Source organism: Pezoporus wallicus, unplaced genomic scaffold (genome assembly GCF_028554395.1).
Source record: "Pezoporus wallicus isolate ANWC-B61680 ecotype Strahan unplaced genomic scaffold, APGP_CSIRO_Pwel_v1 scaffold_6362, whole genome shotgun sequence".
Lineage (NCBI taxonomy): Eukaryota > Metazoa > Chordata > Aves > Psittaciformes > Psittacidae > Pezoporus > Pezoporus wallicus.
The window spans coordinates 9,719,626-9,733,182 of NW_026637663.1; the positions used below are offsets into that span (position 1 = coordinate 9,719,626).

Below are 13,557 nucleotides of genomic sequence, written 5' to 3' on the forward strand. Positions count from 1 at the left end.
AGGTGGCTTTTAGCTCTCAGAGAACCAAGCATGAAACTTTTGTTTCATATTAAGAATAGTGTAAAGAGAACCTCAAATTAGTGCTAAGACTTATTTCAGGCCAAATTAAATCACCTCCATATTTTACAACAGCAAGAATTTTTTAGCTCCACTGAAAGTTTCTGCAATGCTAAGTTTATGTCAACATATTGTCCTTAATTTAAGAACCCAGAAACCATCATTATTTCAGCCCATAAGCTTAAATCTGACTGTTATTTCTGAGATATTCCAGCTTCCAGGAATTTTGGTCAGATTTTTTTCTTTTAGTCTTCCAGGGCAGGAATTTTCCACAAAGGCTTTTCCATGAAGTATCTGTTGGTACTTAAGATGAAGATACATATTTTACAAGAGTTCTCTGAGTATATCAAGAAAGAATAAAACTAGAATTGCTACCACTTGTTTAAAAGTAGTAGCTGTCCAATTACACATTGCTTGTTACCAGTTCTTCACCCCATCACAGTCTGGAAGTGTCATCTCCTAAAAGTTTATGGCATTTAACTGGATTAAAAGTAGCACTTCATGACGGTGATCCATGAAAGCAAAGGAACCTTTCACAAATGCTAACACAGTGCTGCATAATCTATAATGGTGCTGTCCTGTGCTTGTACTCTTTTACATAATACATATGTGACACAAGAACTGCTTTTCATTTCTGTAATGCACCAGTATCTCACCTTCAATATTTTTAAAATGCTGGTGCATTAATAGATATATACATACAAACCAACATCTTGTAGGTGTATTTCTATACACGAGCGTGCATGTGGATACACATGTACAGATGTACATGCATATTTATGTATGTGCATATTTAGAAGCAGAACTAACAAGGAGAAAAAACCCAGAGGGTGACAGGCTATAGCTTCCCCTACAAATTGCTCCTCAGCAGAAGAGCAGGAATGAGCATGTTGCTACACTGCTTTTCATCACCAAGGCCATTATGCATCCAGTGTGGTATGGATGTACATGCAGGTGTGTATGCACATACAGACATACTCAGCTATACACCTTCCAGAGTACATTTAGTCAAAATCTGAATGAGTCATCTAATTAAATCTTTTAAGCACACACACAAAGGAAAGTTTTGCTTGAGCTATGGGGTGTAAAACATAATCAACTTATTAGCATATAGAATAGTGCTAAAGGTTATTGCTACCAGATGACGGAATGGCCTTGGGAAACATCTTAACTCCCTGCCTTGAAATGATAAATAATGGAAGAGCATTATATATGCCTCAAACTGCTAATACCTCTCTTGCCTTCTTGAACACCCTGGATTACACCCACTTCTGCTTAAAGATGCATATTTTTTCATGCCTTGATGTAATGGATAAAGATAAAAGGGGGTGTGTGTGTAAATAAAAATATAACAGCAATAATTACAGTGTAATCTTATACCTCTACAATAGAAGCCCCTAATACCTCAGGGGCAAAATAAAACCAGCTGCAAAACACTAAAGCAGAAGAAACTCATATATGAAACCCTGGCTTCTCCTGCTGGAATGGGGATTTGGCATGAAACACTGGTATTGATTTCCAGTGGAAAGGGCTCTGTCCCACCAGGTGCTGAAGAGCATCAGCTGAGGTACCACACACTCTCCATGTCCACTGTCTCCCTCAAAAATGCTCTCGCTTCCCAGCCTCACAGGAACCACTTGGTGCAGCCCAGGAAGGTGCTTTACACTGCCATGGATCAGAGCTCATTTATTGCACTGGCACCCAGAGGAGAAGCCCACCATCCTTCTTACTTCTTTTTTTACCCCCTCCTGCAAATTTTCTGATTTCCCTTTCCCCCATCTCCAGAAAGGTTTCTCCCAGGGAAGAGGTGATACCTGCCAGCAGTGAGGACACCACTAACCTGCTGCTTTTTAACAAAACCTTTACTTACCAAGTCACACAACTTAAACCGATGCTCTACTACATTTAAAATGCTCTGGCTTGTTCACACAGCAGTTAAATCCTTTGCATCTCTTCAGCTTGCCCAGCAAAGCCTCAACAGTGTAAATAAATCACATTTTGCAAATCAAGCAACACACCCAAACTTCCAGGCCATACCTCCATCCTTTTCGATCTGAATTGCCAGTCTGGTGTTGGAATGGTCCGATCTTTTGGTGCTGGAAATAAAGACATGTTGTACAGCCAATTCTTTTTTCTTTTGTTCTTAAATAAGACTCTCCCAAAATCACATTTGTATTTTCTTTTTAACATATCTTCTCTTTCTGTGTTTACATCATTATGCAGTTCACACTCTAATCCATTCATCAAGTTTATTCCAAGTAGGCATATATTTAGTTAGTTCCGTTCAGCATTGATATTGCAGCTTATCAGCACACAGAAGTGTGTCCCCCCCCATCCCCTGTCCCCCTCCTCAAACTCTCTCTTCCCCATTTTCCTTCTTCTGGGGCAGAGAATCTGTGGTATGCAGCACATAGGCACATGCCACCAAAACAGTGAATAGAAAGAATATTAAATCAGTCTTTCTTCCTTTCTAAGCCCTAAGGAAAATAGCTAGACTCAAGGGGTTTTCTTTGTGTAAAAATATTTCTGTGGATATATAACATACATGGAAAAACAACAATAACAAAAAACCACTTAACTCAGTTTCATGTTTAGCTAGGAAGCAAGGAGTCAGTCTCTGGTCATTCTTATTGCTTGAAAAAAAAAGTAAGTTACAGGCTCTTGGTCCATATAGATGATAACCCTGCCTCTCTTATGAATGACACATTCCCTGTTCAGAGTTTTCATTGTAGCAGTGGAGTATAATACCATAGAAGAAATGGTTACGAGAGAGAAAGCAACTAAAAGACAGACTGGATTGAGCTTCTATTCCTACCTGTAACAAAAGACACTCAGTCTGAAAATAAGCAACAAGTGAATCACTGTGTCCAGAAGAAGGGTGTGATGTTGTGGTGACTAGGGATATTCAACACCAGAAATCCACAGATCTCCCAAGCCTTGAAGGGTACAAGTGGAAGCCTGGCTAACAGAAATACTACAGTAAATGCAATTTTCCCTGAAATACTGATCTGGCAGCAGAGCTTTAGGATTTCAGGACACTTCATGAAGAACACCACCTCAGAAATTTTGCCCTCAATCCCTAGCCTTAGTAGGTCTACCAATCAGATACGCAAATATTCCTTGAAAAAGGGGGTTAAAGCAGAGAATGGGAAAAGGCAAAGCCATTTATTCCAAACAACAGTCAGCATAAGGTTACATGTGACAGCGGCAAGAGTCTAATCTGTCCAACAGCCTGCAAACAGAGGAGGAAAGTGGCAAGGCAACACCACTCCTGGCACTGGAACCAAGGGAGACACCCAGGCATGGTCCTGGGCAGCACAGCCAGGCAGGACAGGCTGGCTCTGGCTCACTAGGGTGGGAAGCACAAGGCCCTGTGGAGTTTTTGAATGGGCTGATGGTTGGCCAGTCAGCTTGAAAAGCCTGAATATACTCACTATGAGACTTGCATGAAGACTGCATCAAAGAGGGTATATGTTGTATAGGAGGCTTTTAAACAGCTTAAATAACATTGCAGACAGATGGTGCAAACCCAGCACAACGTTGTCTTTGAAGCACAGCAGAGACCCCCTGGGAATCTGTATGTACTCATCTCAGTATTGGCTCTTAGGTGTCAATGTACAGGTTTTTTAAAAGGATGGAAGTTTCAGGGCTATAAGCTCACGCTTGAAGCCAACTGGGGGAAGGAGGTCATTGATGTCCCTAATGTTGGAAAGCCTTTTCATCTACCCTCTAAAGCCTTCCCAAAAAGCTGTGGAAAATTGACCAACAGAAAAATTGCACACAGGCTTCCACAAGTAGAAGAGGAACAGAACTGCTTTACTTTCACTTGCTATCAGCAATGTTTTTGCTTTAAAAAGGCATGTTCTTTACTTTGCAAGAAATACAGTTGAAGAGAATATGAGCCTTAATTAGAATTATTTGTAATTAGCATTAGTACATTATCTACACTGATTAGCATTTTATTTGATGTATTATTTATCTTCCTGCCTCTGGTTGGCTCAGCTTATTGTAACTGCAATTTTCATTTCCTCTGCAACAGAAAACGGCAACGTGGGGTGGGGGAGAGGGCCTTCTAAGCAGTTCAGAATATAAAGAATGATTTTACTTCAAAAGGTTGTCAGAATTCTTCTACCCTGATATACATCCACCTGCAATTGCAACATATGCAAGAGTAAGCATAAAGATTAGGTTATGGAATTCAATCAATTTTCTATTCTCAGCAGAGAAATGCTGCTGATTTCCAAATGCATATGTTTTAAGATTATGAGGCTCCTTATTAACTTTCAGTCCCTCTGAAATGAGTGTGGCAGTATGAGGTACAAGCCAATACTATTCTTCACCCCAATTTTTACCAACCTATAAAGCATTTCTGTTCTTGAGGCATATTGAGACCTATACAAATCAAGCAATACTTCAGAAAATTCTAATCTATAATGAGTAGGAATCCTTTTGCCCAGCATGCAGCTCTGGCTCCGTTTCTTTCCTTTTTATTTTTCTTTGAGAGAAAGATGCATGATACAACCAAGGAAAATCACGAGTGCTTCAGGACACTCTGAGACAGATAATGCAGCATGACTGGGAAAAAGGGAAAGAAACAGAACTGCTCTCACCAACAAAACAAAACCAGGATTGCAGCTTTAACTTCCATTCCAAGCACAGTCATGGTTGCTTAAGCAGCTAAAATATGGGCCTCAGGACATGAGACAAGGAAGGATTTACCTTTTCAGATGCTATGAGAAAAATTCAAATCTTTAGACATATTTTGAAGTTTTTTTAAAATTATTATTATTATTTTTTAAGACCAAAGTTAATAGAGGTGTAAAGCAAACTCCTCTCCTGAAACTCGGTTGGTTGAATAAATCTGGTCACATAATCCATTTTGGACTTTAAAACTCTTCCACAATTATTAGTAACCAAAGGACCTTCTCGAAGGCAATGGGAATTTGCGTAACATTAAACTACAGTACACCGTGCCTAACGATCAAGTCAGGGACACCTTTTCTCTTGGGCTTTTCACTGTCAACTAGGACCTCCTTAAGTGTTTCAGGGGATGACCTGGGCTTTCCTCCAGTGAAATCTTACTTTAAATTTGGTTGTTACCACTCATCCAAGATGATAATTAGCTCAGTAACTGAATTTCTTCCTAAATTGCATTATTCTATGCAAATCAAGTGCAGGTCCTTCAGCACTTGCCCGAGAGAGCAAGTGACTGTTTAAAGTCAACATCTGCTTAGTTCCTGAAATATCTATCTCATGCTCTTTCAATTCATCATTTACATGGGCACTGAGATAATCCAGTGGTTTGCATAGCACCGTTCACTCCATTATAACTATCGCTTCCCTTTGCAAAAGGATGAAGTCACTTTTACTTGCATTGTCCAAAAATACTGCCTTGTTTTTCAACCTGGGAAGACTTTCTTCTTTCACTTTACTCTCCCAGTTTCCTTAGCAAGGTAGGAAAAAGACTGAGGGGGATTCAGGCACCCTGGGGAACATACAGTGGATGTTGAGAATTGGGGAATTTGAGGAGTAAAAAAAAAAGGTTGTTGCTGTGCTTATTTCCAGAAGATAAAAATAAAATTGCAGCTGTTCTATCTGCATTGCTGGTGCTGTTTTTTGCCCCAAAACACCAATTCAAGAGTTCCAGGCTTCCTGCTGTGAAGTAGGGGATCTCTACTTTGAAAGAGAACAAAAGAAAAGCAGTTCTTCTCTGGGGGATGCAAGAGATGCATTTCTAGGGTAGATTCAAAGTTTTTCTTTGTCTATGCCCAATGAATTTTAATCTGCCTTTCCATGACATCTAACAGGCAAATCTAAGACAGAAACTCTACTATGCTGCAGCCCTATTATTATTATTCTTCACGGGAGTCTGGAAAAAAAACCTTCAACATTTCCATGTGAAAATCTTACACTGCTGGCACTATAAATGGAAGGCTTAGCATTAAAACACAGTGGTAGTAGTAGGCTACAACAGTGAGGCAGGAGGGAGAATGAGGAGATGGAAGAATAACCAGGCATCCATGAATATTTGAAGGACACCAGAGGCAAAAACGATGCTACTAATTGGAAGTGTGAGGACACCCAAGTTGTTCTAATTCACTTTCATCTAAAACAAAGAATGATTTCAGTGTCATTGTAACAGCAAAGGGTGACAGCCCCTTCGTGCATAACCATACCCATGTTTTCTGGGCCACTGCATGGCAGATATGCCTTAGGTTTAACTCACACTGATGAAGATCTCTTAAAAACGAAAGAAACTTCTCCTTCCTGATCACTTTCTCTGATTCTTATTTTTTATGCTTTTTTCCTCCCCTCCTTCCTTGACTGCTCTAGTGTTTCATCTAACAATAATAAAAAGTGACTTTCCTTGCACACTAGGAAACTGGGAGAAAGCTAAGAGATAAAGTTGATAAAGACAATGCTGTTGAATCATCCTTCTAAAACATCGGAAGATCTTATCATCAATAATTGTTTTCAAGATTAAAAAGGTGCATGCTGACACCTTGGGTTTGGTTTTCAGGGTGTTTTTGTGGTTGGTTTGGTGCTCATACTGCTGGCCTCAGCTCATACTGCTGTTAGGTGCTCATACTACTGAGCATGTTTATTTGGCATATTCTTAAGCCTTTTCTTAAGGTGAGGTTTCTGTACTCCTGCAGCAATAGGGAGAGGTGTGAAATTGATAAGAAGATGAGTGCCCAAACATAGATTAAGCATCCCACATACATGCATATTCAAAGGTTTAGCTGGGGAATTCACCTCTTATTGTAAGCTAGGTTATTTAAACATCTGCAGAATTTAAAATATTCACTAGTGCTTTACCAAATTGTCATCAATATCCCAGCTTTTGTCTTATTTGCCTACCTTGCTACCTATTTTTTTTCCACTCGTCCAAGTATTTTTTTCCTTTTGAAAGCCATCTAGTCACTATCTTCATGTATTTTATACTAACCAATACAAGAAACTTTACAAGTGGAAGGATTATGCCAACTGCACAGAGATGTTTGTACTCATTCTTGTGTCAGTGAAAAAAGGTCAGGACCCTGACATTCGTGTAAGGTTGAGGCTTAGCATGGGATCATGCATCACAGCTATACGTCACTATCTGCAATTCATAGAGATACTTTAAATTTAAAAGCAAATATACTAATTACACACAAAACCATGTATATGAAACAGTGTATGTGAGTGTTAGTTTTCTGATTTTCCCATCATGAGCCAATACAAACATTATAGGAAAGGTACTCCACTGTGCCCAGCTCTGGATAAAGAACTCTGCAGAATGAATTCATGGGCTCATGAGTGACGGGGCAAAAGCCCGAGAAATGGTAAGGACCTGGAGGATAGGAAGGAGGTGATGAGAAAAGTCCTGGTGAAGTTTTCATTAGAAAAAGAGAGTGAGATCAGACAGCAAAAAAAAAAAAAATTACCAAAATGTTGGCAGCTGCTTCAGCTAATGAGGCCAAAATGTTTGCCTCCTTTACTCCACAGAGCAAGGCACTGCTTAAAAATAAAATTATGAGGTAGAGATGGCACAAAAGTGTAAGGAAATACAAGAATAAGAGAAAGACTGGTGAATGATGTCTTACAAAGAAAGCCTACATCAGAAATACTAGTTTAGCTCACTATAGGGTTTTTCCACGCATGTATTTCTCAGCAAAAGATGAAGAGAGTCAAAGCAGAAGCTCACCAAGCCATTCCAGTGCCATCAACCTGCAAGTATAGCATCAGTGATACTACACTGAAGAACAAGAAAAATCTTACTGCTACTGTGCAGTTGTACAAAATTTGATCATAACCAGGGATTTTAATACCTCTAGATATTTCACTGCAAGGACTGTTTAGAGTGTTAGTCATTGACAGCAGTCATTATGATAGTCTCTTACAGTACTCTTCAGACTGAAAAAAAAATCTCCGGCATTTTGAGAACAAACACTTCTAGACATAGGATTCAAAATAAGGGGAAAGAAGCAAACAAAAAACAAGCACCAAAAATCCCCAAACTTCTTGCTTTCATCCAGTATTTACTTAGTCCCAACTAGTACAAAGCTTTAGAGACCATTCTGAGCAATGGTGACAATAATTCTGTATGTTGCATTATCACAGAAAGAAGTGAGAGTTATTTTACATTTTGCTTTTAGAAGCCCCAAGACTGTTTGGGTCCAGTACATAAGGAGACAACCCAGGATTTGGGCAAGCTGTAGTATGAAATATTCCCAGCTGCTATCTGTACACAATTTACATATCACCTCAGTCAGAACAGTTACACTTGCGCAACATCTCTGTGATCTCAGTTTTTCCCATCTTCACATCTTGACAAAAGTTGCTAGAGTATGCCTCTTCTCAAATGTTTGTGTTCAGTGCTCCAAACCTCATCTTGCCCCTAAATGTCTGATTCACTTAAATCTAAACCAGAAGGTGATCTACATTATTGAAGGGTATGGGATGGAAGCTTGCTGAGAATACTTATTCTTATGGAAATTCAGTCAATCCATTTTAACAGGTCTCCAATATTTGACATGACAGAAATCTCATGTGTTTACTTGATCTCATTAGATTTACATAATTAGGAAACTAAGCATTAGATGAACAGCTTATAAAATGTTAATGCCACTGTATATCCACACAAGCCCTCAAAATATGACATGCTTCCTATTTCTGATTCTACGAGTCCATTCTCCTCCTTCTCTTATGCCTGTTGCTGCCTTCCTTTCCAAATATCTTTAAAAGTCCTCTTATATCACGCTCCTGATTTTCTTTATAAGTCTGAGCTCCTGCTTATCGATGTCTGTTGCATTATCCTCTCAGATTTTTCACTGCACACATTTTCCTTTTTTCCCCATTCCTTTCCCTTTTCATTTATCCCATTGTGGTTTTGATCTCTGCTTGTGTTCCTGCCTGGTCTCAGCACGCATTCTGTCTGATGCCTCCCTTCTGTCTTTATTCTGTCCTCTTAGAATGATTCAGTGAATTGGAGTTGTGAATCCGTCTTTAACTCAGCAGGGAACTACAAAGCACTGAATCAGAATATGCTCCCAATTAATTATCACACATACGGCTCCTATTCAATTAGCCTCAATTTGTTTTGTTGATGGCCAGGGGCAAAATTTGAGAAGAAGTGATGTTGCCATTAAGAAGATACTGCCGAACAGTTAAAATACAACTTGAATTTTGTATAGCCTCCCTTGAGAGTGAAACTCTTGGCAACTCAGAGAACACTTAATTTTAATATCAGATCTGTTGGATTAAAGGTGCCTGGTTTTCCTCACCCATCCTTTCTCAGACAGCCCTTGCATTTTCACAGTTCAGTGTGACTCTGCACATGGAGTCAAGTGGAGGTGAGGGTTGGTTTGGAGAGATGTGCATATCTCTGTGCTACAGCAAGTGGTCAAAGGGGCACACACACACACAGTTCAAGATGCTGAGGGGAGTGCAACTGCTACTAAGGCTTTTTCTAGCTTGGCACTTTACTCGAAGCAATACCTCCCACGTCTGAATGCTGTGGCTTTGTTGCTCCTCAGAGCCCCACACCCCTGCTGAAAGGGATTAAAGACTCCCAAACCAGGCAAGTTTTGCAGGTACAAGCCCATGGGTAGTACTGGTGGTATGCAATGTGAAGGTGTAAAGTAGACAGGCAGTACAGGGAAAGTTCTTGAGAAGACAGTAAGATGAGCAAGTCTAATGAATAACAAGTAACTTCAGAGGGCTATTAAAGAACTAAGGCTGAAGGATGGACAAGAATCTTCCTTGTTCTTCAAACATTTTGGTTTTCTCTATTCTCCCCCCCCAGTGCCAGAACCATGGCCACATGCACCTGGAGAATAGGGCACAACGTCCTAAAGGCCAGTTTATACTCATTGTTTCAAGAGGGAACATTTCCCTCCCCTGCCAAAAAAAAAAAAGAAAACTCTATTGGGAAATCTGCAAGTAGAATAAAAAATTAGCAGTTTGCTAACATTCCAGCTTTTACATCACTGCCAGGCAGAAAGTACCACTACAGTCAGTAGAAATGCTATAGCTGTGGGCACACAAGCTAGGCCTATACATCCCTCAGTACCAGTCTAGGCTGGATGCTCAAGGATCTCAATTCCTTCGAAGTCTCCAGAAAGACTCTCATCAAATTCTACATGCTTTGCAAGCAGGACAAAGCAGTTCTTCTAATTTGAAGACAACATACAAAAACTTCAGACTAAAACCCATTCATTCATTGGCCCTACTTGTTTTGACTTGTAAGTCCCAGGTACTAATAAGCACCCATTTTTGTCTTATCTACACACTGATACTTACTTATACTATTTTTCCCAGTTTTAAATTAACTTAACACTCAATAAAAGCCTGAAGGAGCTCTCAGGCCAACTCAATGAAGACCTCTCTTAAAACAGCCACAGCCATCAAAGGGGCTATCATTCATAAAACTAAGTAATAGCAAAGGAAATAGGATCTCAGTTCACTCTGAAGTTGTGCAACTGGAATACAGTGCTTCTTTCTGGTCAGTTCATAAAAGACAGTATAGAAGCAGAAGCAGCTAGAGAGAAACACAAAAATTAGCAGAGAAAGAAACAGTTCAGAAGAAACCAAAATGATCACAATGAACACTAAACCTCATGGTTGCAATGTGGCTTTCATGCCAGGTCGCTGGAAGTATTCAGAAAAGTTTGAACTCTAAGTAAGGAGAACAGGCAGTGACAGCAGTCAAAACAACATTTCTGAAGTGATATTTGAGGAAATCAGGCTAACACAAACTCCTGCCGATTAGGGGGAAAAAATGGTTCTCCTATGCTTGACTTATGCTGTGATTGTTGACTTCAGAGGTTAATGTACATTTCTATAATGTATTCATTGTAAACCAATGTCCAAGGCATTAGTGAACTATAAACATCTGCTGCAGTTTTCCTCTGTAAACATCACCACTATGGAGGTCTACAAACATGTGAAAAATCAAACAACATAGCAAGAAAAGACCAAAAAAAAAAAAGAAACACAGCCCTAAAAAAGAGAACAAGAAAGGTCTGAACATGCAGCTCCCAAAGAAGGCCCATGGAAAGTTATGGGCGAATGACATCTTGTGTTCAGAACAGGGGTCTTAGCAGCTGTAACAGATGAGCAGCATCACAGGGAAACCAGATGCACCAGGATGTGTTAAAATAAGCATTTGGAAGTAGAAGGCCTATTATTTTATGGGAAAAAGGGAGGGAGTAGAAGATGACTTTTCACAGCTCCTTTTCCCACACACATGCATAACATGGGGTCAACCCAAATGACATCTACACTGGGAACATTCTTCCCATTCCACCTGTAGGCTGTCCATGATGGGCAGTTTAAGTGAGCTTGTACGATAAAAGAAAATATCAGTTTCACTAGATTTGCTCACCCTCCATTCCCAGCTGTATTAACCTTGTAGGTGGCTATTTTCCAGACCACAATGACCGGAACAGTAACAGAGTGATATTTAAAAAGATTGAGAAAAGAAAGGCTTGCTCACATATTCTCAAACATAGAGAAGTGTCCTGTAATTTTCTTCTGAGATATCTGGCAATTTAATCACAGTCTCTAAACTAATTTAGTTACATAACATTGTAAGTCACTCAAGACCCTTCAAAGCAAATGCAAGCTGTGCCTTACCCCAAAATAGGCGCTGAACCAGAAGAACACAAACAGGAATGAGCAGGAGAGATGAGTGGCTTGTAGGCAGTGAAATCTCCAGATTCCTGATGGCAGTTTGCTGTTGGCAGTGACAAATCACAGCTGCAGCAGAGAATAGGCTACTCAATGTGATCCAGCGGTTAGATCCACTGGGGAATGAAAGTAAACTTCCTACTCTGTTCTGTCCATTGCCATGTCCAAGATACGAAGCAAGATAAGACAAAGGGAGGAGTGGGACAGGGTCAGGCTGCAGTGTGACCAAGTATTTAAGAAAAGAAGCAAAGCAGAGGAATAGCACAACAGTGTTTGAACAAACACTTTATGTTTTAAAGTGCCTATACATTAAACAAGATTTACTGCTATTTCCTCTTCTCTTTCTGACATCTACAGCCTAATCACTCCAACACCTGTGAAAATAAAGACTAAACCAGGACTCTTCAAACTGGGAAGCAGGACCCAGGCTAAGGCCAGCACAAAGCTGGTGTTGCATCAATTTTTTTATCTTTAATTATTTTGAAAGACAGAAAATGTCTCATATCTTGACTCCCACGAGGCAACCAGCTCATGAGCAGCAGGCCAGCTTTCTGATTTCACACCCTTTTCTTTTCAACAATGTCAGCAGAAGCTGTAAATAAGTGGTTGCATGAGGAACTCTTTCTTACTCACCTTTGTTATTGCCTTATTTTTTTCTTCTTCTTAAAGCCAGCCTTCTCTTTCCCCAAGAAAAGATCTCTGACCTCAGTTACATGTAGGCTCTGCATGCAGTGAGTACCAAAGTGCACACTATAAACAAACAGCATCTGCTGATGCAGGGAAGAACACCCATGCTCTGCACACACGCTGCAAGAGCGCAAACAGGCACAGTGTGATTCCTGAATTTTGAAGAGCTTACTAGGAATTTCACAGTTTGCTTACTGTCAAAATGATTGTTGGTTTTTTTTTCCAACCCACTTGAGTTCCTCCATCTCCTTTTAAAAACAAACAAGCCATCATCTTAATTCTCTAAGACTTTCAGCTCCAGCTCACATCATCTAGAGTGGCAGATGCCCAGTCAGAAACCTTAGGAATCAAACTCTTCTGCCAGCAGAGAAAAATGGGACTAAATGAATCACTGGAAATGCAAGATATGTCTATGTGCACTCAGGTAGAGTAAATCAAGCCAACACTTTAAGGAACAGACGGAACAGTTGTTCACCACTTGGGCTACTGGCTTAATAGCCCAGCTTTATTAATAAACTTGGCATTTTCTACTGCCAATGTCCAAGGCTTCAACTCTGGATTCACTTTACAGAAAATGAACCAGCTGTTTTTTCCTCATCTCATTTCACACTGTTAGCCCAAATGAGATACAAAAATAAGTTTTCCTTAACTGAAACAAAGAAAAAATGAAGTCTGCTTGACAGCAGTTAAGTGTGAGCATAGCGATGAACAGAAATGACACTCTAAAAAGGTAACCTAATTTATGAGTTGGAAGAAAAACAAAACCGTGATGTTTTGCTATCTAGACTGCTTATCAAAACTGTTTTCAGTTAGTCCAATTAAGAGTTTAAATTATAAAAGATATAACCATGGAATTGACTACCTCTACTTCATATAAACGCAAATGAGTTTTTATGTAGCTAATATAAATGAGATAATTTAATGTAGCCATCAATACAGCAAGGAAGTGTTTGAAAGTGAGTATGCAAAGCAGGCAAAACAAAAAAAGCTATATAAAGCTACTGAATAATAAATATAAATAATAAAAAAATCTTCCAGAACTTCTGCTTCAAATGAGTGTGTTTCAGATTGCGCTGTACCTAACCTGCGACTTTCCATTTTACAATGATATGTAGTGACAAGACATGGGGGAATGGCTTT

The 13,557-nt window shown here is 39.6% G+C and overlaps 1 protein-coding gene across 1 annotated transcript in view; it reads right to left on the reverse strand.

The window, feature by feature from the left end:
- Positions 1–13,557, reverse strand: part of PCNX2 (pecanex 2) — a 151,856-nt gene that overhangs the window by 37,394 nt on the left and 100,905 nt on the right. Inside the window, exon 24 of the mRNA XM_057407050.1 lies at positions 2,095–2,153. Coding sequence (XP_057263033.1) covers positions 2,095–2,153 — 59 coding nt within the window. The remainder of the gene's footprint in view (positions 1–2,094; positions 2,154–13,557) is intronic.